Source organism: Manis javanica, chromosome 4, assembly GCF_040802235.1.
Source record: "Manis javanica isolate MJ-LG chromosome 4, MJ_LKY, whole genome shotgun sequence".
NCBI classification, from domain to species: Eukaryota; Metazoa; Chordata; class Mammalia; order Pholidota; family Manidae; genus Manis; species Manis javanica.
The window spans coordinates 175,953,655-175,977,156 of record NC_133159.1 but is presented as its reverse complement, the minus strand read 5'-3'; the positions used below and the strand labels follow the sequence as shown (position 1 = coordinate 175,977,156).

The 23,502-nt window shown below is 50.0% G+C and overlaps 1 protein-coding gene across 13 annotated transcripts in view; it reads left to right on the top strand.

Moving 5' to 3' along the window:
- The window catches only part of SLC39A11 (solute carrier family 39 member 11), a 369,910-nt gene that overhangs the window by 137,112 nt on the left and 209,296 nt on the right, over nucleotides 1–23,502 (top strand). For 9 of the 13 annotated variants that reach the window (XM_073235864.1, XM_073235871.1, XM_036997237.2 and 6 more), the window contains one exon: nucleotides 20,343–20,481. In XM_073235864.1, coding sequence (XP_073091965.1) covers nucleotides 20,343–20,481 — 139 coding nt within the window. The remainder of the gene's footprint in view (nucleotides 1–20,342; nucleotides 20,482–23,502) is intronic. The other 4 variants (XM_073235869.1, XM_036997239.2, XM_073235868.1 and 1 more) reach the window with 1 other exon arrangement.

Genomic DNA, 23,502 nt, shown 5'->3' with positions numbered 1-23,502 from the left:
TAGCACCGGGGTGACTCTCATTTCCCCGCAGTCATTGTTGCCACGTGGGTGTCAGTGCGTCGGTGTTGACTTGGTGTATGTTATGTAAGGTGCTGGCACCTCCTGGTTATTTTCCACAGGTCTCTCGGAGTCCCTGTCTGGGCACTGTGTGTTATGTCTCACCAGGACAAGGGGGCATTTTCCTACCAGCTCAGGGATGCACAAGGCGGCCTTGTCCTGCCCAAACCAGGCCCCGAGGCCACACTGCTTGCCCTGCCCTCTCTCTGTTAGCTGTGCACCAAATCACAGCAGACTTCATGGCTTTAAGCAGCATGGATTTATGAGCTCAGCGTGTAAGTCAGAAGTTCGGGCTGACATGACTGGGTTCTCTGCTGGGTCTTCCAGGCTAAAATCAAAATGTCAGCTGGCCGCCTTCTCATCCAGCGCTCCCCGGGCTGTTCTAAGCTTGCTCCTGCGGGCAGAATGCAGCATGAGGGGCTCCATGCGCTTGCTGGCCCTTGGCTCTTGGCCTGGCTCAGCTCCTTAAGGCTGCCCACATTCCTTTGCACATGGCCTCCCCTGTCTTCACACCAGCCACGGTGCATCGGCTCTTTCTCAAATCTTTCTGACATCACCATCGAAGGCTGTCTGCTGTGGAGGGCTCACATGACTAGCGCTGGCCACCCACGCTATCTCCCTACCTAAGGCCATCTGTGTCATACCACAGCTTGGCTGAGTCACAGGTCTGGAGATTTAGGGCAGGACAACTTTGGAGGCCATTTCAGAAGTCCTGCCTACCACACCCGGCCCGGAAGTGGGATGTATAATCCAGAGACCCGAGAGAAGTACTTCCTTGCCTTTCTGCAAATTAAGATTTTTCTCCCCAAGTGTGGTTTTTTTTCAACAGCAGTTGCCAATGGATGACTCATAGTCCCTCTAATATGTCCATTATTACTTCACAAAAAAATTTCAAGTGGAAAATGGGGTTGGGAGGTGAGTGCTACACCTGGAGGTGAAGTTATTAGTTGTGATGTCCAGACAGCTGTGATCATTTATTAAGGAGCTCTGACCCTAAAGAGGTGGTTCTCAAAATGTGGTCCGAGGAGTCCCAGAGGCTCCTCAAGACCTTTCAGGGGACCTGAGAGGTTAAAATAATAATAACGTATATCACTGAAACGTGAATTAATTTTTAGAATAATGGAATTGCCATTTTCACACTCTTTCCCTCAGAGCCAGGTCCTTGCTGATACCTGCCCTAGACCAGCCGCCAGGCCTTTTTCCCAAGAATTAATCTATCATGCATGAGCCATTGCCACCTTCCTATCTTGGTTACAGCAGCTGGACTGACACCCTGCCAGATAAGCACTTACCCTGCCTTCCTTTCTAGCAGAACCCCAGTCTGGTTGGTCTAATGATGTGCCCAGCTGCAAATCCTGCACGTGGCAGCCTCCCATGCAGCTAGACCCATGTGATAGGATCGGCAGAAGGCTTTTGGGAGGGCTTTCCTTCTCTTCTGCTTCCCCCCTTCTCCCTCACAGAACAACACGGCAGCACCCGGGATGCAGCGCCATCTCATAGGGTGATGGGGCGGGAAGCCAGAAGGAGCCTGCCTCCTGGCAGTGCTGGGGCCACTGTGCCAGCTGGATTGTTGACCCCCGGCCTTTTTGCTGAGTGAGACCCGTAAACCCCTTATGTGCTTAAGTCACTGCAACAGGGTTTTATGTTTCTTCTAGTCAGACCTAATCTTAACTAGTCATCTAATGGACCTTTGTGCAAGGAAAGGAGGACTTCCATATTTTCCCTATTTTACTGTTAGTTCAGATTCTCTAAAAAAAGGATGAGCCGAACAGGGCTTGGAGTATCCACAGGGGGCCTCATGTATGCATGGTGGGCCTGAGGGCTCAGCTGGAAGCCTCAGTCAGGTTGAAGGAGCTTGTCACGGGGCCCAGCAGTCACAGCATCCTGCCCGACCTGCCATGGAGTTGGGTTTTATCTTTTGAGTTCTGAGCAGAGAAAAAGAATGTCCAACTGGAGGTCTGACCAAAACGTGACCCTGGCAGAGGAGGCCGGGGGGCAGGAGGCCAGGCAGCCAGGTGCAATGACTGATGTGATTTCTATGGGAAGAACAATGTCCTACTTCTGAAGTCAGCTGCAAAGGGCCCAGAGTGGACTGTCTTTGGTTGATACAGTCTGGGAAGGGAGCCTCCTGAACCCCAGGAAATAGTCTGTGTTTGGCAAATAGAGGAAAACAAACTTAGAAACAATGACCTTTTCTTTTTAAGCTTCTTTGAGGGATATAATGATGGAAAATAATTATTAAGTCTCAGCTGGTCAAGGGCCCCTGAATGGAAATGGGAGAGTGTATTGATGAGCTCAATGGCTCTTTAAAGAGCTGGCTGTGTTTGCCCTCATGCCTCATGCTCAGGCAACCTCTTCTCTGTCTCCATACTTGCTGGATTTTAGCTGGCAGTGCACACAAATACTGCTCTTGCTGGGTAAATATTAAGTTTAGGATTGGGTGGGGAGACCACTGAGTGGATCTGTCAAATGGAACCGTGGTGGGGAGCCATCTATATTGTAAAATGCCCAAGGCTGGCGGGGCTGTGAACCCTTCCCCCACCTCCTTTGGCCCAGTGATGCTCACCCTTGGCTTTTCTAAAGTGACCGACCACGATGGCCGTCATCGTGGTGAAGGGAGAAAGCAATGGCGCTGACAAGAGCGTCTGAGATCTTGTTACGATGACACTGAGTCCGTTTTCCTCCCCCGGCCCGCCGTTGCCATTGCTTGGCCCCAGTCACAGAATTCCATGTAATGATGCTGAGGATGATCACAGCGAATGTTAATTGAGGGCTTATTACATGCCAGGTGTCCTGCTAACCTTGTCACATGAACATCTTTATTCTCATTCTGGAGGGAAGCCTGAGTGCCAGCAGGTTGGAACTTGAATCTGGGTGCTTGGTCCCAGAGTCAGAATTTCGGCTCCTTCCTGCAAACCAGAGATGCTTTGTAGATAAAATCTCGTCTCCCCAAATAGCTCAGTGGGAGGTCTGCAGCCCCTCCACAGCCTTTAATTTAACAACCTACAAACCAGGTTAGGTGTGTGCACCTGCTGGGTGGGGGTGGGGGCATTCAGGGAGGCGTGCGTTCCCAGCAGGAGTCGTCCTGGGGGGCGGCCCTTCAGGGGAAGGAAGAGGTGACCCGCGGGTGCGGGCCTGGGCCCCTCATCCCAGGAGCTGCAGAACCGAAATTTGTTTTCTGCTCCTGTCGGAGCCAAACTTCCTTGAAGAGTTACTGATCACAGGGGCTGATGGTCCCAGTCTCTTAGTTTTTATGTTTGCCCTCTGTCTGGATGGAAAGTAGGAGAAAACACATTCTCAGTCAGGAGGGGTTTGGGGCTAGCGGGTGAGATTTTCATTAAAATTGGAGGTATTGTACCATTTCCGTGGGAGGTAGAGCTGGACAATCAACCTGGAGTTTCTTTCTTGCCACCTGAGAAACTGATTTTCAGAGAAGAGAGAGAGAGAGAGAGAGAGTGTGTGTGTTTATGTGGGTGTTGTGTGAGGGATGGCTAACACAAACCTTGATTATTTCTGTAAGAAGGTTCTAGAGATAACTAGCTACCAAAAAGTCTCATTTTAACTCAAATTCTCAACCATTCCCAAATCTGTCGTAAGAAATGACCGTGGTAAGTGAGCGGTCACCTAGTGCTTTCCCTTCCTCTCCTCCTGATTCGCTCGGTGGCATGCAAAGATTGATCAGCAAGTGTGGAATTTGAGAAGCAAGAGGTCTGGGTGATTCAGGGGCAGGATCATCGGCCTCTTGGTTATATCACCGGCAGCACGGGGAGGTACCGCCGCCAGTCGGCCTGTGTTCTGGGCACTGGGGGAGGCGGGCAGGGACGCTGAGTACCAAACGTCCCACCCAGGTGCAGTGAAGGAGGGAATACCGGGGAGCCGGCACCGGCCTGTGAGGTGGTGACCTTACAGGCATCCTTCCAGGAGGCAGGAGTTCCCACTGGTTCTCTGCTTTGCTTCTGGTGGGGAGGCTGCCTCTCACCCCCTGGGGAGGTTAGATGCCCATTGTGACCCTAGGACTCAGGTCCTTTGACTCAGGATCCTCCCTGGATTGCCGTTCTTTTAGCTAATCCTCCGGTTGCCTTTTTAATAGGCATCCAATGAGAGAGCCTTCCTGGCAAATCCTGGGATATTATAGCTGACTTAATACTCATCAGTGGTTTGTCCTCAGCAAGATGTCAAAAGCTCCATCTTTCATGTAGACTTTAAGCTGATGGGGTGCTATGTGTTTTCTCTCATTAGGGGCTTCTCTTCCTGCCTCTCTGGCAATTCAGCAGCGCACATGCTCAGAATTCCCTTTGTTTCTGGCAGAAGGGGGAACGCCTGTATCAGTGTGGGGTGGCTGGGTCCTGAACGCTGTAGCTCCTCACCTGTACTGAGCTTGTTTCCCCGCATTGCAGATGGAAAGGTGAGAAAGCTGTGACCACGAGAAGCAGAAGCAGAGATCTACTCGTGGTTCCAAGGAAACATTTAATTCCTTCTTGGGGATATTTTTTCTGTAACCCTACGATTATTTAGTGATTATTTTTCCTGCTTATTTTTAAAAAGCTGGCCTTTGAACTCTTGAAAGCATGAAGGCTAAAAGGCTAAATGGCTTGGGGGCTTCTAAAAATCATTTGAGCCAAAGCTGAGTGGCCCCGCAGATACTGGGAAATCCTGGCTCAAGTGCAGTGAGCCAGTGCCTCCACCACTGGCCTTCTTCTCCCTGGGGACCAATTCCCCAGACTCTGGCAGGACAGTTCCATTTTAGGGGCTCTGCCTCGTGGCTGGAATGCCAGGCGTGGGGAGATTACTCCAAAGGCCATGATATTCTGGACACAGCTCACCTCACTGTGTCCTCTGGGCTTAATATTTTTTAAAAAATATCAAAGGTAAGACCAACATCTGTCATCTTTGGTCGTGGAGTCACTATTGTCAGTGTCTCCTTCTCCCCAGTAACTGGGGCGTGTGTTTGGTGTGTCTCATGTTTGGGCTCCAGTTAACACATGAACCCCTTAACTTTCCTGCAGAGGCAGGTGGCACATAGGCAGGGGGACTGGGGGCTCTGGCAGCCCAGTGGTCATTTCCCTCCTTGGGGTCCTCAGCGCAGCCAGTAGCCCTTCAGACCCTCACCTACTTCCCTCCACACAATTTTGGGGTCTTAGAAATTATGGTGGGGGGAGGAGGGAGACGGTATCAAGCAGGCAGTTTGCAAAGACTCGGTCCAAACTGTTTGCCGTGCTGAGCCTTGGGTGCCCTTGTTTCCCTGCCCTGGGTGCGCCTCTAAGTTCAGTAAGGGACACCTTCTCTTCTTGCTGGTCCCCATAGCTCCTGAGGTTTCTTGGGCAACAGATCATTTTCCAGGTGGGCATTTGCTTTTGCTACCAAATCCCAACACTACTTTCCAGGTCCCTGGGCGGGCGGAGCACAGCGGTTTTCCCTCCTCCTCAGATGCCCAGTGATGCTGGGGGAGGAGGGGCAGGGAGGGAGGAGAGTCGGAACAGTGGTAGCTGCCCACGTGGGGCCTGCAGAGGACAGCGCTCTCCTCAGCTGTGTGGCCCAGGGCAGGTCAGCACACAGCTCGCCCGCCAAGTGGTCACCCCTCTCTGATCCCGCCCATCCTGGCAGTAACTGTCTCTCCAGGCGGCTCTCCAGTTAATCCGAGGCTGCTTTGCTGGCCTCGTGTGTCGGCTCTGAAGGTGCACAGTGGGGGATGTTCGCCTGTGGGCACATGATGGAGAAAAGCAATCAGTACCTTTTGTCTCTGAAGAGTGTGTGTTCTTGCTTTCCTCTGGCAGTTGAAGCTTTCCATGATGGACGGTCTTTCTAGTATGGGAAGGGGCACCTGTGATTTTTCTCGTAAGTTAGTCCGTCTCTCTCAGATACCTAAGGACACATCATCCCTGTGGCTTCCTTTCTGGGCGGCACTGTGATCTGGAGGCCTATTCCAGGACTTCTGCCATAGGGTGTGTGTCATCTGGGTCTTCCAAGTACCAGGGACACAGCCACGCCTGCTTCCATGTGCGTGGTCGTTTCAGCAGGGCGCGTTCTCTGTGGTAAAAAGGAGCAAGTTCACGAACTTCGGCAAGTGATTTCCCCTTCGGAACAGTCCGACGTATTTTTTCTTTACCTGCAGATACTCCCCCTGCTTCCCAAGTCCTAGGGAGGGATTTGTTATCCACAGGTAATCCCCACGGGCTAGCTTGTCTGGCGTCACACTTTTCTCAGTCCCAAAGCGCAGGGAATCCATCCTCGGAAGAGCTGGGCCTTCTTCCTCGTGTGGGCCCGCTGGAACCTGTTCCGGAGAAAAGGCAGCCCTCTACCCTATGCCACTAGAGGGGCCACTCCCGCCCCTGCCCTTTGGGTGCCCTTGTGGGTCTGGAGGGGCTGTGCTGCTGCCTTCTGCTGGGCTTCTCACTTGGTGGGCTTGTCGCTCTATCCGGGGGGTGGTGAGCTCCCACCCTGCAGCCCAGGGCTTTTTCCTTGAGATGCAGCACGTGAGCGGCTTGGAAACTTAAGGGAGGCGTGGTTGGTGGGAATCTCCTTTCCAAGCAGTGAGGGCTGCTGCTGTCTTTGTCTGGAACTGGACATGTGTGGATTTATAGAAGGTTGAGTGTGGTACGGGCCTTATCCGGTGAGAAGCCCCGTGCTTGTGAGCCAGAGATGAAGGAGGTTGTTAAGGGAGCTTCCTCTCTGTTCCGTTTCACAGCTCTTGGGGTGGTGGGGCAGCCCTGCCTCTCCGCCCCTCTGGTGTCGCCCATCCTGGTTTCCTCCCCACCGTGAAGTCTCTCCCTCTTCCTCACACCTGTACCCACCTTGGTGCCCCTCTCCCTTACACCTGTACCCACCTTGGTGCCCCTCTCCCTCACACCTGTACCTATCTTGATGCCCCTCTCCCTTACACCTGTACCCACCTTGGTGCCCCTCTCTCTTACACCTGTACCCACCTTGTGCCCCTCTCCCTTATACCTGTACCCACCTTGGTGCCTTTCCATCCTTTCTTTCCCCTAACTCTTGCTGCTGTCTCCCCACCCCGTTCCACCCCAGTGCCCAAGCACCCAATACTCACCTCTCAACACCCAGTGACAGGCTCACTTTCTTCCTCGTCTTTTTCCTTTTGAACAAGATGATGATCCTGTTGATGTTGTTAATAGTCAATAGTTTTATGCCCACTTTCTGGCATTTGAGAAGGATTTTAATTGCTTCGTTGCTAGCCTTGCATCCCCCTGGAGGCCATCCGCTCCCAGCTGTGAGGTGGTTGGTGGGAAGTGGGAGTCCAGCAGAACCCGTGGACTCCAGCAAAACAAAGCGAATCATCCAGGGACCAAACATGGCCTCATGAGCCCTGTGTTGATAACTGTGGGCTAATTTGTTCCCATCTGACTAATTAGCATATCAGCGCTGTCCCGCAGTGGCCTGGAAACTATCCTGATTTGTCGCTTAGTGTTCTCAGTTCACTTAGTCCAAAGATCAGCATCGTCAGGACACAGGCTCTGGTGTCCCCTGGAGTCACCGTGGATCCGGCCGTGCAAGGAAAGCCGATGTGTACTTCATAGGGGCGGCACCGCCAGGCCCACCTGTGGACTTTCCTGGGCCATAAGGAGCTTTTGTCTTTGTGGGCCCCTTTCTCCACCAAAAACAAGATTAAAAAATTATATTTTATAGCTAGGTTGGTATAAGGATGACTATAATCCAGGCTGGATTCATTATTATGTATTCATTATTATTCATTTGTTTTCTTCTGATTGTAAGAGAAGTCAAAACATTTTGGGGGGCCCCTAAAAGTGGGCTGTGGGGCACCACACTTCCTCTGTCTAGTGGGTCAGTTGGCTTCCCCGTGGTGGCTGAGCTGAAGCCGCCGTGTGGCAGGATGTCTGGAACATGGCACCTTGCCATGACTGACCAGTGGCTCGGAAGACACTGCATTTGGTCTGTGAGGTTAAGGCTCTGATGGAAGGTTTGTGCTACAGAGAATCAGTAGAACGTTACATCCTGTCCATAACGTGGCTCCCAGTTCAGTCATCTAAGGGAAAACACAGACTGTAGGAATCTCAGGGTGACAGAGGTCTTGCAGGTAAGATGTCAGATGCTTTGTTCTGTGACATTGTGGTAGGTGCGATCCCAAGGTGACCCTGTATTGTTGCTTGCCCTGGTGTGTACGCCATAGAATCTAGTCTCCCCCCCAGCCCCTATGATGGGATTTCACCCCCATGAGGTTACAGCTCAGGTCCTCTGTCAGTTGACTTTGAGTTCACCCAGAGGGAGATGATCCTGGGTGGGCCTGACCTAATCAGACGAGCCCTTAAAAGAGGGTCTGGGCCCTGAGTGAAGTCAGGGGGATTTGGAGTGAGATAGCATCTCCTGCAGGCCTTGCAGCCAGCAACCATGGTGTGAACTGCCAGTGGTGGTGGGGGGCGCAAGCAAGGGTGTGAGGGGGGCCTCTAGGAGCTGAGAGCAGTCCCCAGCTGATGGCCAGCAGGAAAAGGGGGACCTCAGTCGTTGGCCTACAAGAAACTGAGTTCTGCCAACAAGCAGGACACTTGGAGGAGAGCCCCGGGCCTCAGATGAGCTCACAGCCCTGTGATTTTAATTTCAGCCTGCTGAGACCCTGAGCAAAGGGCCCGGTTTAATCCATTCCTGGATTATTGAACCGTGGAAACTGAGAGATAAGAAATGAGTGTTGCTTTCAGCCACCGAGTCTGTGCGATTTGTTGTCGGCAGTGGAAACTCCTACAGTCATGCTGTGTGTCTCGACTCGGTTGTTTGCTTTGGACCTTAGGCTTAGGAAAGAGAGGCCCACATACGCATGGCAGGAAGCAGAAGATCGTTCCTTAGAAGCAAGCTGCTGCTTCGGTGCCTTTCAGCTGCCAAGGCCTCATCAAGCCCAGCGTTAGCTGAATAATTAATTCTGCTCCAAGCTGAGTTTTGCCTTGGATAAAGCCATTAAAAAAAAAGTCTGTTCTTCAAAGCCACAGCTTCTCTTTTGAAGTGGTTTGCATGCGATTTGCATGCTATTTCCTTAGTCTAAAAGTGCACAGGGATTTCCACCCTCCCCTAAGTGTGCCCCCCTCCCCTCCCTGCCTACCTGTGAGTCACTAACTGGCCCCCGATTCCACTTTTTCCAGCCAGCTTCCTTTGGACTGTGTACCCTGGTCGACAGTTCCTTTTAGGAAGCTGTGTGTCTCAGCTTTGGAGGCAGCAATTATCAGGAGGTGGAAAGATTATTTTCAGAATCGGTTTGTTTTCAGACCATGTTGGTCAAGGCCCCGTGGGGATGGCGGGCTGCTGGCTGTGAGCAAGGGCGGGAGGCTCAGGAACTGGTGGAAGCATGGGCTGCTGTGAGGGTGAGTGAGTGCCAGTGACAGCGTGGGAAGGCGTCCCCACACCTCAGTGCCCACAAACATCCTGTCCCAGCACCCCCTGTCCTTCCAAGCCTCACCCCCCCGATGGCCTATGGGCAAAGTCATGCTTTGCCTGAAATGGTGTAAGAGACAAATGGTTTAGGGGACAAACTGAACCTGTGTTGACATTTCAAGCCTGCTGCAGATCTTTTTCTCCTGCTCTGTTGGAGTTTGTGCTTGTCTCCCCAGTTCCCTCGACATTGATTCCCTGAATGTATCGGAAGGTTCAGTGCCTCCAGCATGGCGCTTGAGGGTACCTCGGTCCCTTTGAATGACCACTCTCTCTCTGTCTTACCTTTCATTTTAGGCCACTGTTAACAAAAGTAGTCACATTTCTCAGTTTTTGTCTTAAAGCCTGGAGCCCTGGATTTTCGGATGGGTCATTGCCCCATAGAATCCTGCTTTAAGTTTCCATCTACCTGCCCCTGTGAAGTGACTTTTCATGGGCCATAGTATGTAGGTGGAGAAGAAGTTGAGGTTCATGATTCCGTATCTCTGGGATTCTACTAGGACCAGAGAGACAGGATACTGATCTCCTCTGTGTGAACACCGTGCTCAGACAGATCTCTCTGCTGAATATAGTGCACGCACAACTTGCACCTGGTGTGTGCACATTCCCGCACATACCCCTTGATATTAATGGGGTTACTTCTTGAAGATACATTGCCTTAGTCCATTCCTGGTTGCGTGGCTGTGGGAAGAATAAGATGGGAGTCAGGAGTTCTGGGTGCAAATCCTGCTTGTGCCTCTGGTTAATAGGGTCATGTTAAGTTCGTCATTAGCTTGTATGACTCAGTTTCCTCAAAGGGAAAATGGGGTGTATATTCATCTGCTAGGGCTGCTGTACCAAAGTACCACAGACTGGGTGGCTTAAGCAAAAGAAATTCATCGCCTCCCAGTTCTGGAAGGCAGAAGCCCAAGACCAAGGTACTGGCAGAGTGCTGGCAAAAGGGTCTGTTCTTGGCCTCACTCTTGGTTTGCAGACGGCCATCCTGTCCCTGTGTCTTCACATTGTCTTTTCTCCGTGCATGTCTGTGTCCAAATGCCCACTTCTTTTAGGAACACCAGTCATATGCCAGTCATATCCCACCATAAGACTTAATTTGAATTGAATTTTACCTCTTAAAAGCTCTTGTCCTCAGGTAGAGTCCCACTCTGAAGTGCCGGGGTTGGGAGTTCAATATTTGATTTTTTGTGGGGGGAATAGTCTGGCCCATAACAGGAGGAATGATGTCACCTGTCAATCTACACCGCAAAAAGATATTGAGGATCAGTGGGCTGATACAAGAAAAGGCACATTAGAAGCTGAGCGCGGTGTAGACAAGCGGGTTTGTGCACGCTTGTTTGCTGTGACATTGGGGTCAATACCAAGGATACTTCTTTCCAGCCCGGCCATGTCCTCTGCCTGTGCTCACCCTGGATCTGGGGTTGCATGGTTCCGGTGCTCTGTTCCTGCCCAGAAGCCTGTGGGAGGAGGCCTCTTGAGCAGCCAGCCGGTGCTGTGGGGCGTGACTGTTTAGGGATGGCTCCTTTGCTCTTTTTTTTTTTTGTGGAGTCAAGAAAAATCGTTCTACAGTTGTCAAAGCTGTAAAGATTAGTGACAAGCCAGACTTTAGCCTTTTCTTGCCTCAGCTGTGCTGTGATAAAGATCTCTTTTCCAGCACTGATAATAGAAGGGCTGGATTTTATTATTATTATTTTATTGTGGCTTAAAAAAACAAAAAAGGCTGCGTTTTATAGAATAATTACCTGCTTGGTTTCCCTGTTCTCTCCCTAGTGTGATCACAAGGGGGGAAGCACATACATACAGATGATATATTCCACTGACTCATCTTTAAGGGTGATAAACAGACCTTTGTTTATGCAAGTGATAGGGATTTGAGGCCAAGGTACTCCACCCACCCTTTTCATTTTTCTGGATAAAATGTGATCATGTTCCAGGGGAAGGAGAAATATTTTGCTGAATAATCTGAGCATTGGGCACAGCAGTGAATTGCTTGGAGCACTGTTCCCTAAAGCTTTATCTGATGAATATTAATAGGTTTTATATGTGGCCAAATCGGTATGGGAAATTGAAGGATTAAACAAAACCAGATCTTTGCTGTGCAATTTCAGTCTTTATCTGCTTATGTATGGACTATCCCAAACTTTCCGTTTTTGTCCATGGAATCCTTTCTCTCGGAGTATCTCACGGAACTAAGAGCTCTGGGAAACTGCAGCTCAGGACAAAAGGAATCAGTAGGGAGACTTTTGTCCGCACACAGAGGTGTGCATGGTGTCTCAGTCGGCATGTTACTTTGACTACAGCAGGCGCAGACAGTAGTGACCTAAACAGGTCATAATGACCAAGCTATTATTTTGAGCATAGAAAAACAACCATTATTAGGTCACTATGGATTGTTAAGTTCTCGGTGTTAGTATGCAGTGTGAAAGCAGAGATGGCTGTATTTATTTATTTATTTTTCCTCCAAATCACCACCAATACATTTGTTTGAAGAAGAAAGGGTCGAATCTTATCCAGAACTTTTCAGTTGGGTAGGATGAGACACATTGATCTGCTGAGGTGGCTGTATTTTGAATGACAGTTGTTGACAGGGAGGCACGCATGGAGGAGAACCTGTTGTTTGACGTGGTAGGCTGGTGATTTTCCTACTTGACTGATAATACGTATTCATTTTAAAGGAAATAAAACTCACACATTCTCGGTGCTGATTTGAGCTATTTTTACAGTACTGTTGAATACACGTTTATAAGCACAAATATGCACAAGCATAAAGTTAAGTGTGTTAAGCCTTCTGCTTTTGGCTCAGCAGTCATGAAACCAGAAACTTCTTCAGTTCACATCAAAAGAACAGAATTGATAAAACCAAAACCAACATTCTCGGGATGTGGCCAATGGTGTTTTGCTAAAAATAAGCCGCCAGTTGCAAGTGCCAGTGGAACTGATCGCCAAGCTTTGGTTCTCGCAAGTCTGTGCCTCAAGGGCTGGTGGATGGAGTCAGCTCTACCGCCGCTGTTCTGGAACTGCTTGGAAGCCTCCCCCCTCCACACCGGGCTCCATGAAGTGGTGTGGCCTGAGCTTGGCTCTCGCAGTCATCTGTCTAGTGAGTCTGCCCTCAGTTAAAGATGTGGTGCTTGCTACCAGCTCATCGTAAACACCATCGCCAGCAAAGGGACTGGAATTCCGCACTGGCATTTGGCTATAAAGGGGTCACCGAGTGATTCAGATTCTTGGTATTATTTTTTTCTTTCAATTACCATTTAAATGAAAATACAAAACTAAAAAATTTTTATTGACCTCTTTCAGACCTCTGTGAATATGTCGTGGGGTTCCCATTGGAGAAGCGCTGTTCTAGGCAAGGAGATTTGGTTTGTGGGTTTAATCTAGAGCAGTTGTTTGTAGCCTAGATCCATGGAGGGCTGCCTGGACTTCATGGGCTTCCTGACGTTGCACACAGTGTTTTGTATTTCTGTGTGTCTGTGCTGTGGGTAGGCTGCAAAAAGTGCTTGTCCATATTCTGACACGGTAACACTAGACCCTCCTAACAAGAGGTACAGTGGGTTCATCCACCCCTTCAGTCTGGATGGCCACTGAGTTGCTGTGGCCGATTGGATGCTAGGAGATGTGATGCAAGCAGAGACTTGAACAGCACTTGACTTCTCTTACTGCCTCTGAAACCCTGAGTTTCCCATATGAATGGGCTCAGCTAGCCTGCTGGAGGATGAGAGGCCACCTGGAGAGAAGAATCCAGGTCTCCTAGTCAACAGTTGGCCAACTGGGGCCAACATCCTGCTGGCTGACAGATGCAGGTGCTCGACCATCCAGCCCCCGGGTGAGCTGTGAGCTGACCACAGGTGCACAGTGAGACCAGGCAATACTAGCCAATCCTAGGCAGATCAGCAGCTGTGCCCAGCAGACTGTAGGCTTAAGAGCAGTAATAACTGGCTGGTTTTTAAGCCACTAAGCCTTCGGGTGTTTTCTTACCTAGCAACAAATGCATGATACACATTCATTTTTTTTCTGGGAAGAGAGACTTTGTCTTTCAACAGAATTCTGGAGGGCCTGATACCCTCTGAAAGGATAACAGTTCAGAAAAGGTTGCCTGAGAGCGACCAGGTGGGGGATCTCAAACTGTTGAAGAGCCAGAAGAGGCTCAGAATGGATTAAATGGGTGTATTTTAATGAATTCTAGGTCTAGATTCTCTAAGTAGAATTCTCCTGGGTCTAGGAGTAGGTTAAGAGGGATGGACGATCACCAGGGATTAGAAAGAAAATGCCTCATCTGTAGGTACTTGCATTCCTTCAGATTTGTCTTATTGTTTCAAGGAAAAGTTATTATCTCAAGTTACAAGAAAAAGCACAGTGATCTGGAAAACTGTGCCAAGCCCCATGGCCCTGTCCCCCACGCTCGGGGAGGGCCTCCCTCTTGGGAGCCCTGGCGTAGGTCTGCCTGCTGGGAACACTTGCAGGACTTGCTGTGTAGGCTCTCCTAGAGCTGCATCTTTGTAGAGCTGCCATGGTGCTTTAAAATCTGTCTTACATATTGAAATCAACTTGATTAGGAATCATAATGTGGCATTACAAATAGGAGAAGGTATTGTCCCTAAAAAGAATTTGAGCAATAGCAAATTTCCAGGGCTTAGACATAGCTAGAAGTCTGTAATTAACTTCCCCTATTGTGAAGCTTCAGAGTAAGGTCGTGGAGGAAGCTGGAAGGTGTGGGCTTGGAGGGGACAGGGGCCTCAGGGTGGGAGGGTCTTACCTAAGGGGAGGGAGCCGGGTTACGTCACTCTTGAGTGTTTCTGCCAGGGAGGGGAGTGGAGATGGAGCCTTTGGTGGTGGGGCCACTGTAGGTAGCTACCCCTCCCTCTGTGGCTCAGAGCTGATATGGAGGACATTACATGATCAGTAAGAGGACAGATGCAGGGGGGTGGGTGGAAAATCATGCTTTTTTGCCATTAGCTAGTATGTATGTCTTTAACACTTGGAAGCCTTCTCTTTTCCTCTCTGCACTCACCCTTCTTTCTCAAGGCCTGGACATTTGGTGGCCGCCTGTCTTTGTTTTCTCTGTTACACATTTCCTCTCTCAGTTTGGAGATTTTGTAGTGCCCTTCATCCTGGCACGTGAACCAAGTGATGGACACTGACACTATGCTGGGCCCAGGCAGTAGAGCCGGAAGACACTTAAAGCTCTGGCTTTAAGGATCTCACGCTTTCGACACGGTCAAGGAAACCGGAAGTCACTGTGCAGTTTGCTAAGGGTGTTGGTGGAAGCACATGTGGGATTTCAGGGGAGCACAGAGAGGGAGGCATGTGTGCTCCAGGCTAGGTGGGTTTATCCAGGAAGGCTTCTGGATGAGGGAGCTCAGGCTTCTTCAGTCAGCATTTTAAAAGCATCAGGTGTGGAACAGTTAGAAGCCTGAGAACCTGCCTCACTGGCCACCTATTGGGTGTCGTACTGTTGCACTAGGGAGAAGGGACTGAAGCTGGGTCAGAGGCACAATCCTAGTGCACTCAGGCAAGGTAGATCATGCTTCAGAAACCAGTGGGGGTCAAGTTCTTTGGCTCATCATTCTCCCTGTCTTTAGGCCTCCTGGCTGTGACCCATGATCCCCGAACATGTAAGCAAACCGAGCGAGGCTCGGAAGACGGTAGTGTTCTTTCTGCCTGACAGAGCCCGAGGCAGGATTGCACCCTCTGTCTCAGTGTCTGTGTTGCTCTGTGTCCCTGTTTGCTTTGAGGCCAGCTGCTTGTCGCCCTGAGCCAGCCTGGCCCTGGGCAGCAGGCTGTTGCTGGGCTCCCCAGGAGAGAAGGTCATCTATTATGTAAGCATCATCCATATTCTGGCTGGCGATCAGGGGTGACATTTAATTTTTTTTTCATTATGTGGAATAATTTAAGATTGCATTATGAGTGTCGTTATTATAACAATTTCTCAGTAATAAAACCAGCATCTGTTATTTGACATCACCTGTGTGTTTGGGTAAGTGGGGATGGCAGGAGGCAGAGGCCGGGGTCGGGGAGGAGGCAAAGCTCACACAGGCCTCCAAGTCCCCTCCCCAGCATCCGTGCGCCCTGAACGCCAGCCTCACTTTTATCTGTAGCTGGAAGGGGGAAGCAATCAATCCTCTGACCTTTCCCTCTGCCCTTTATCAGGGAGTTTTGACCCGCTGACAAACCCAATGAGAGACTGCCCTGTGGGGCCAGGGAGGCGCAGAGTGACCAGGGCTCCCCCAGCCCGAGTCAGCACCACAGGAGGCATGCCCAGGGTCAGAGGTCCGGCTGCTCACCTTCTCCTGACACTTGTTAGTAGTGATGACACATCCCAATGGGGGAAGAACCAGAGACAGGTGAGGCTACTCTTGGGGCTCAGAGCAGCGCATCAAGTTGCTTGCAGGGAGTTTGGGGGGCTACAGGGGGAGCTTTGGTGCTGGATGGCATTTACCCAGTGTGCTTTGCATGGGGGGCTTTCCTTTGCCATTAGCAACTTCATCTGGAGGTACTGCATCCTGTCGGTTACATTCTAGGCTTTTCCTTTTCTGACTTGCTTCTTTGGGGCTCTAGAAACATCAGTAACCAGCAGCTGTCCGCTACGTGCCTGGGGCAGCAAACCCTGGGAAACAGTACCTGGATTTTATTTCTTGAAGGAAATGCACAGGTTATTTTCCAACGCCTTTTTGTTTCCAAGGGAGGTGTATCTCAGGGCCGCTTTCCCTCCCCCCTGCCCATCCCCCCTCATTTTATTCCCTCCTCCTTTCTCTTTTTCTCCTCTCTCTCTCTTTCCTTCTGGAAAATGCCAATTGTTCTCCAGCTCCTGCCTCTTTGCAGGCCTTTCTAGAGTGGGCAGAAATTGCTCTGTTTATTCTGAGCCAGGGACTTGCCCCAAACCATTAATAATAATAATAATAATAATAATAATAATAATAATAATAATAATACTGTCATAGGAAGACAGGGATCTCAAGTTCCGTGGTCCTGGATGGGTGGGTTGCCAGGTGCCTCCCAGCAGTCCCCCTGCCTCCCCACCGCTTTGCACTGAGCTGGGTTTGGAGGCATCGGCAGGGATGGGGGAACAGGGTGGGGAAAGGACCTCAGGGAGGGGAAGAGACAGGAGGAAAGGGAGTCTGAGAGCCTGGGAGGGAGTCTGGACATTGGGCACCTTGACATGTAGTAGCTGTAAGGTGACACAGCAGCCCTCAACTCTCCAAAGCCCCAGGAGCCCGGCTGAAGCTGCCAGAGCGAGAAGAGCGACTCGGGGTCCTGCTGGGGGGCAGCTGCCAGGCTCTCAGGGCTGAGGTGGAGAGTTGGGAACAGCTTGCCTTAGTCAAATGTTTGCCCTGAGAGCTCAAGCTCTCACCTCGCCGTCCTCACAGGGCTGCAAGGAGTGAAGTAGTGTGAATGCAAAGCTTGCAGAGATTTTTTTAAGAGGCCCCCGAAATGTAAGAGCGATAACGTCAAGGAAAGAGGGGTGTGCTGTCGTCAGCAAAGCCAGAGGCGATGGAGAGCAGGGATTTCTCCCCGGGCTCGAGGTCACTCCCACCCCGGCCAAGGCCGTGTTTATTTGAGGCAGTGCCTCCTCACTGCCATCTCTGTGCTTGCCCTCGGGGGACAGACGGGGCCCCGTGGAGCCAGGGGTGCTGTAGCCCTGCAGGATGAGAGCCCCTTTGGCCAAGTAGGAGCCTCCTGATTTTTCTCTCACCTTCCTGGACATTATGGTAAAGCCATCAAAGCGGGGTTGGCATCTCCCACAGGGGCTGTTCTTTGAAATTTCAAGGGACAGGTTTCTCTGTTTTCATCAGCAGTTGAAAGTGTTGGGTGGGGGTGTCGGGAACCCCAGAAGGGATTTGGAAGGGAGCCCTGGGAGGCCAGCAGGTGCTGGGCTCAGGGACATGTGGACAATGGTGCCAGGCACGGGGCTTAGGGGAAGCTCTCCTTGGCACCTCTCCTTCTGAAGGCCCACTCTGGGCTCGAGCTATAGGAGGGGTGGGTTCGGGCAGGCATGCTCGGCCTTGTCTGGCTTTTAAAAGGGCAGCTTCTAAGTGAAGCTGGGAGGTATTTCCTCAGTACCCCCACCCCCCTGCACTGAAATAACGCAATACACCCAGCAGAATATAGAGGGATAAAATGAAAAGATTGATAAAATGGTCACAGGATATCGTGGGGAAGGGGGAGGCATGCCCTGCTGTTTCTTGCCTGAAACATTGTCCTAAGAAATTAGCGTGGCTTTTCCCCTCATTTTCAAGTCTTCATTCGACACTACCCTTGCAGAAAGGCCTCCCTGAGCATCTCATTTGAAGGAGCATCCCATCTTTCCATTTCGTAAAGAGCTAGCACACAAAAAATGCTAGACCCATGCCTGGCACAGGGCTAGAACCCAGTGCGTGTTACTGTCAAACTAGGACGGCTGTGAGAACTGTGGCTTATTTTTCTTCTTAACATTATCACTACCTGGCACTCTGTTTCACTCAGTATTGAGAGTTGATTGTCTCTGGAAGGAGAATGCATGATTGATGAGGACCAGGGGCTTGGCTATTGTGTATCTCCAGAGCCTAAAATAGTTCTGGTAGACAGTTGATGCTAAACAAGAATTTGCCGAATACATGAAGGCCAGTAGGCTTCCAAGGGAAAGTAGCAAAATGTTTATCTTTATAGCACAAGAGGGTCTGTAAGTCTCAGAATTACCAGTAACGCAGGGAGCTTTGGGGCCTAATCATCCTAAATCTTTCTAAAGCAGGTTTCCCAGCCTTGGCACTGTTGACATTTGGCCAGATCATTCTTTGTTGCGGGGCTTGTCTGTGCCCCAGAGGATGTTTAGGAGCTTCCCTAGCTTCTACCCACCAGATGCCAGCACCCTTCCCCCCAAACCCCACATACAAAAATGCCCATTGCCAAAGGTCCCTGGGGCTGAGGCTGCGGGGACAGAATCACCCCTGTTGAAAATCATCATTCTCAGTAAAACCAGGGTTTCTCCAAGCTGTGCTGTACTAAATGGGCTCCAGTCAAATAAGCATCTTTGAGCATATTAATGCTGCTGCATTTCTGCTCTAATGAAGTGGTTCTTTTCCTGATCCTTCCCCCAGTTATGCATCACTCACATTATAAAAAGAAGGGAGACAAAGAGAGGAAAAGCAGCTGACACACTCTTGTAGCAAAACATGTCTTTATTGCTGCAATGATTCCTCAGATGTCAGCATGAGATGCGGACTTAGAAATAATTAAAGTACATAAACAAACAAAGCTACGACTCTGGGGCTCATGGCACATGGCACAGATACCAGCTGTCACTCGGGGATATGGTGAGAAGGGGCTTCTCAGGGGGAGAGACTGGCCTTCTCGAAGTCCCTTCTGTCTCCGGGACTCTATCCATCTGGAGTGTCAGCCTTGACTGTGATGCAGTGTGACAGGTGGCCTTTCTGTGTTTCTCCCAGTGACAGAGCAGGTGACGTCCTACAGCCCCTGGGATTCTGCAGGGGGCCTGAGAACTTACACAAGGTGACTTGAACAGAGCCACGAGGGCTGACCTCTCTTTAAAACGAAGTTAAATGAGGTGTGCGCATCTTATTACAGAGCATTACAGATGACGTTGCAAGCGAGTGATTGGGACAGTATTGACGTACTGGACAAATGTGAAGATGTGAGAAGAAAAGTTTATGTTTTCATTTTCAACAATTTGTTGGAAAGAAATAATGAAATAAAATATCTGACCCATTAGATTCTTTTTCTGATCCCTGATCAATAAGAATATAAGGTGTGTGTGTGTGTGTGTGTGTGTGTGTGTGTGTGTGTGTGTGTATAAAAACACAGCAGGCATAACTTTTGTGGGATTCCTTCATGAAAGAAACCTACCCAAGAAGAGAGTTTTAGTATTTCCTTATGAATAGATGCATTTCAGAGATCGGACCATAGTCTTCTCTCCTATATTACACACATTTTAAATGAAAACTTTTGTTTGTTTGGGACTGTTTTGGCCTGGTTTTAAAAAAATACATGCTTTTTCTTATCAAGATGATTCTGCTCACCTTCCCTTAGCTTCTAGGTGTTTGTGTTGGTGGGGTCTCCGGACTTCCTTACTCCCCTTGGGGTCCTGGGCATTTGTAAGGTGTCGTCAGGGTTGAGGGTTCCCACTGACTGACGCCTTTGGGAGGGAAGCTCACGGCCCCATCCTGGAGTCACTTCTTCGCTCTTACCCGGAACTTCAGCTCCATCAGTGCTGGGGCTTTGTCTTGCTCACCTAGTATCCAGAGAGTTGGCAGTCAGTAAATGTGTGTTCACTAAACATGGGGATCAAAATAAACGCTTTGCTTAGTTAATGCAGAAGCAGTTGTAGTAACTAGTTCCAGACAAAGCAGAGGGGTGATGTGTTGTTGGAAGGCCCTCTGGACTGCAGTCCAAATACGTGTCCTCTGAGACTCAGTTTCCTTCCTTTGAGGTGCTGTGGTTTGAATATCCTCCCCTTCTGATCTTGTGAGAAATGTGAAGGTGACGAATTCCTAAAAGCGTTGATCTTGGTTCCCATACCGAGGCTGCCCTGGGGGCGCTCCTGCCATACAGGTGCTTTTCTCAGTTCAGGAAGGAGTCCGCTGTGCCCTTTGTCCTGAGGTGATGGAGCATAGCGCCAGGTGCTGATGCGCGGGCCTCATCTCTCCTTGAATGTGTTTTTCCCATTTTTGGGATCAGTGCCAACTCCCCAGGTCCCATTTTTGTCACCCTAGAAGCTCTGCAACCAGAAAGCTTGCCGTCTTCCTAGTGACCCAGCCTGGCCTGACTGTTGGATCTGGCCCAGAACTGGCCCAACGGTGGTGCTCTTGGTAGAGATTGGCAAGTGGCCTGGGCAGCTGTGAGCAGCAGGGGTCGGGGCACTGAAGGTAGTAGAGGTGTTACAGTGACGCCACTGCTTCTTGTTTCAGGGTGCAGAAGACCCCCAGACGGCCCTGGCACTCAATTTCGACCCTGCGTTGATGAAGAAGTCTGATGCTGAGGGTCCCAGGCTGCTCTTCCCTGAGAGTGAACTTTCCATCCGGATAGGTAGAGCTGGGCTTCTTTCAGGCAAGCTCCCTGCCGCAGACCCAGGGCTGAGTGAGACAGGACAGACTGGGGCCTGGTGGTCGGAGGGATACCGAGGGAAATGCCAGGTGCTCTGTCCTGTCTCTGCAAATTACCTACCCCACTTTGGCACATGACTGACCTGGAAGCTGGCCCCAGGCCGCCTTCTCTTATTTGCTCTCCACAGTACCTACCTCTTGCGCAGCAGGTAACAGTGCCTTTTGTCTGTCTTTCCAACTTGGACAGGTGGGCAAGGACCCTCTGATTTGGGTTAGAGTGTATGGGCGTGTGTCCCTCTGCCTCCTCCTCTCCGATGGACCCCGAATATTCCTTTCCATGTATGTGCCTTTCATCTTTTTGATTCATCTAGGAAACTGTGGATGTTTCTCTCACTGGTTCAGTTTGAAGCCAGAAAACCTCAAAACAATGACAGCAAGGTCATGCCTTTTCTCTGAACCTGGAGGGAGTGCGTCCCTTCAGAAGAGTCAGATAGCAGTCGCTAAGTCTCTGAGGAGGGGCAGGTGGGGCTTTTGCCCCTGGAGGAGTGGGAGGTGTATTGGAAGGATTATGTTGCGTTCCGATTTCCACATAAGACCCCCCTCCTTGCCCAGGCATCGTTCACTTAGGGCATTTGGCCAATTTACGGGCCGCTTGGCATGGGGAGAGGTGTCTGCCTTTCTTTCCCTTTGAATTTACTTAAGACCCATACTGGGAATCGTTTGTTCCCTGCCCTCCCCACTTCTTCTCGGGGCTGTGGGCTTAGGAACCAGCACTGTGCCGGTGATGTTGAGACTGGGGGGCCTCCTCCCTGCGACACAACGCTCTCTTGAGTGAATTGGGAGAAACAGATTGGTGACTGGTTAGTGATTTCAGGGAAGACAGTCCCTTCACATTCCTGAGCTGGCATTGTAATTTGATATTCCCACCACATGTAGGCTGGGATGGTCTCTAGACCCTGGGGAACATCAGTGTATTAAAGTGACAGTGATGGCACAGCCAGTTCTCAATTATCTGTGTTCAGATTATGTCCTGCATGAATTATTCATGGAGAACTCAGATATCTTCTCCACTTGGGTTAATCCTCACCACCTCCCACAACTTCCTACATGGGATATAATCAGGAAATAAAAATTCATCTAACATGAGCTCAAGTAATAGAGGGTTGGCATGAAAAAAGTTTGCCCCCTGCCTCCAGTCTCTCTTGTCTCTGACACGCTCATCAGAATGACTTCAGTATCATGTGCTGTTCTCCGTTTAGTGGAGAGTCAGGAACTGGCTGGTGGCCAGGATGGTTGTCATTTTTCATGCCATGTCATGGGACCACAGGGACTGAAAGCTGTCTGTCGGTTCTCACCAGCTATACTGGGCCAGTGTCCCTGGGTGTCCCCTTGAAGACTTTAACAGTCCTGATTCTGTGCTTGTCTAGATTGAAAAAGTTGGCCAGGCTTTAGTCTATCCCATTTTTTAAAATCTTCAAGGTCACAGGGGGATAGTTTAGTGCCTGTCGGTCAAAAAAGGTAAACAGGGGGACCCCTTTGGTAGACTTTTTCCAACGGGGCCCTGGAGATGCAGGGCCAGTGGGCGTTAGCTTTGCAGGGGAGCCTCCTGGGGCTGCTGGATCTTCTTGGCCAACCCAGGGGGAAGCGCTGAGTGGGCTGAGTGGGAGGGAGATGCAGTCCTGTCCTCTGCACGGGAACACCTAGGCACAGCTTGTTACCGGGCTACCAAGCAACCCTCTGTCGGTGTTGCTAACTGATCAGATGCAAAGGCAGACGCAGCCCTTGGGGGAGCATGGAGATGGTGTGCAGAGACTGAGAGCCCAGCTGTCTCTGGAAAGGTTGCTATTCTTCTCACCTGGACACACCTGCGGGTGTCAGGCAGTTGACGAATCTAAAGCTGATAATGGCTATTTGATGGCTGGCCTCATGCATATCAGACCTGAATATGCGTTATTTGTACCATCTGGATTGCCCTTAAGCTCACTGTAAATGGAACAAGGAGATTGGTTTAATGGGTATTTAGTGAATAACATGGCCTTTAAACATAATATTGGCGCTGCTGCTATAATGTCCCATAATTGGTCCAGCAAGGGGAAAAGCCTGGAAAGCCACACTGTGGAGAGAAGGTTCAGCTGCTCTGAGCAGCAGCCCGAGCTGCGAAAAGAATTTATGAGATACTTTCCTATTTATGTCTTAGTGCCAAATGTTTTACAGTATCAACTATTCTCAAGGCTGAGGATATTTTGGGATTCAGCTAGAGGAGAAGTTCTTTTGAAATGATCATCCTCTCTGTCTCTTTTTTCTCTTCAACAATTTATCTGTCTCCAACTAGCTTTCTTTTAATTAAGAACGTAGTAACCTGGATTAAAGATTTAGAAGTAATTTTTCTTCCAAATCCTTTATGACCCAGGCCTTCATCTCAGGCACAAACACTTTTCTAGTTTCTTGTGTATCCTTTCAGGAATTCTGTGTTTCTACAGTCATACGTGACCGGTTCTGGACTTGGTGTTTTTCATCTAAGGACACATTTTGGCCTTGGTTTCCTGGGGCACTTGTTCATTCTTCCCATTCGTCGTGGTCATGATCTTACCTAATTAATCCCCTCTTGATGGTCCTTGGGTTGTTTACAATTTTTTGCTTCTATGAAGAATGTGGTAGAGAGCATTTTAATACATACATCTCTGTGGGCAAGTATGTTGTGGAGTAAGTTCCAGAAATTTAGGCCAGGAGTTCTGGGGTCCATGAATGGGTGCCAGACGGTTCATGAACCTCTTGAAATTTTATGCAAAAAAAGTGTGTGTTTTGGGGCTTCTAACATGCATCCCCTCCAGAGTTCCGTGACCCTGGTGTGCATTTCCAAAGCTGGGTTTCTCTTCCTCATCTCCCTTACTCAGCTGCCTTTTGGTTTTTTCCTCACTAGCCCTCTCTTGAGGCTAAAGGAGGGTGGTAACAAGTGAAGCAATTCCTTCTTTGACTAATTGTGCACAGCCGCCTTTCAGTGAGCCCTTTGTTCTGAGGGAGGGCA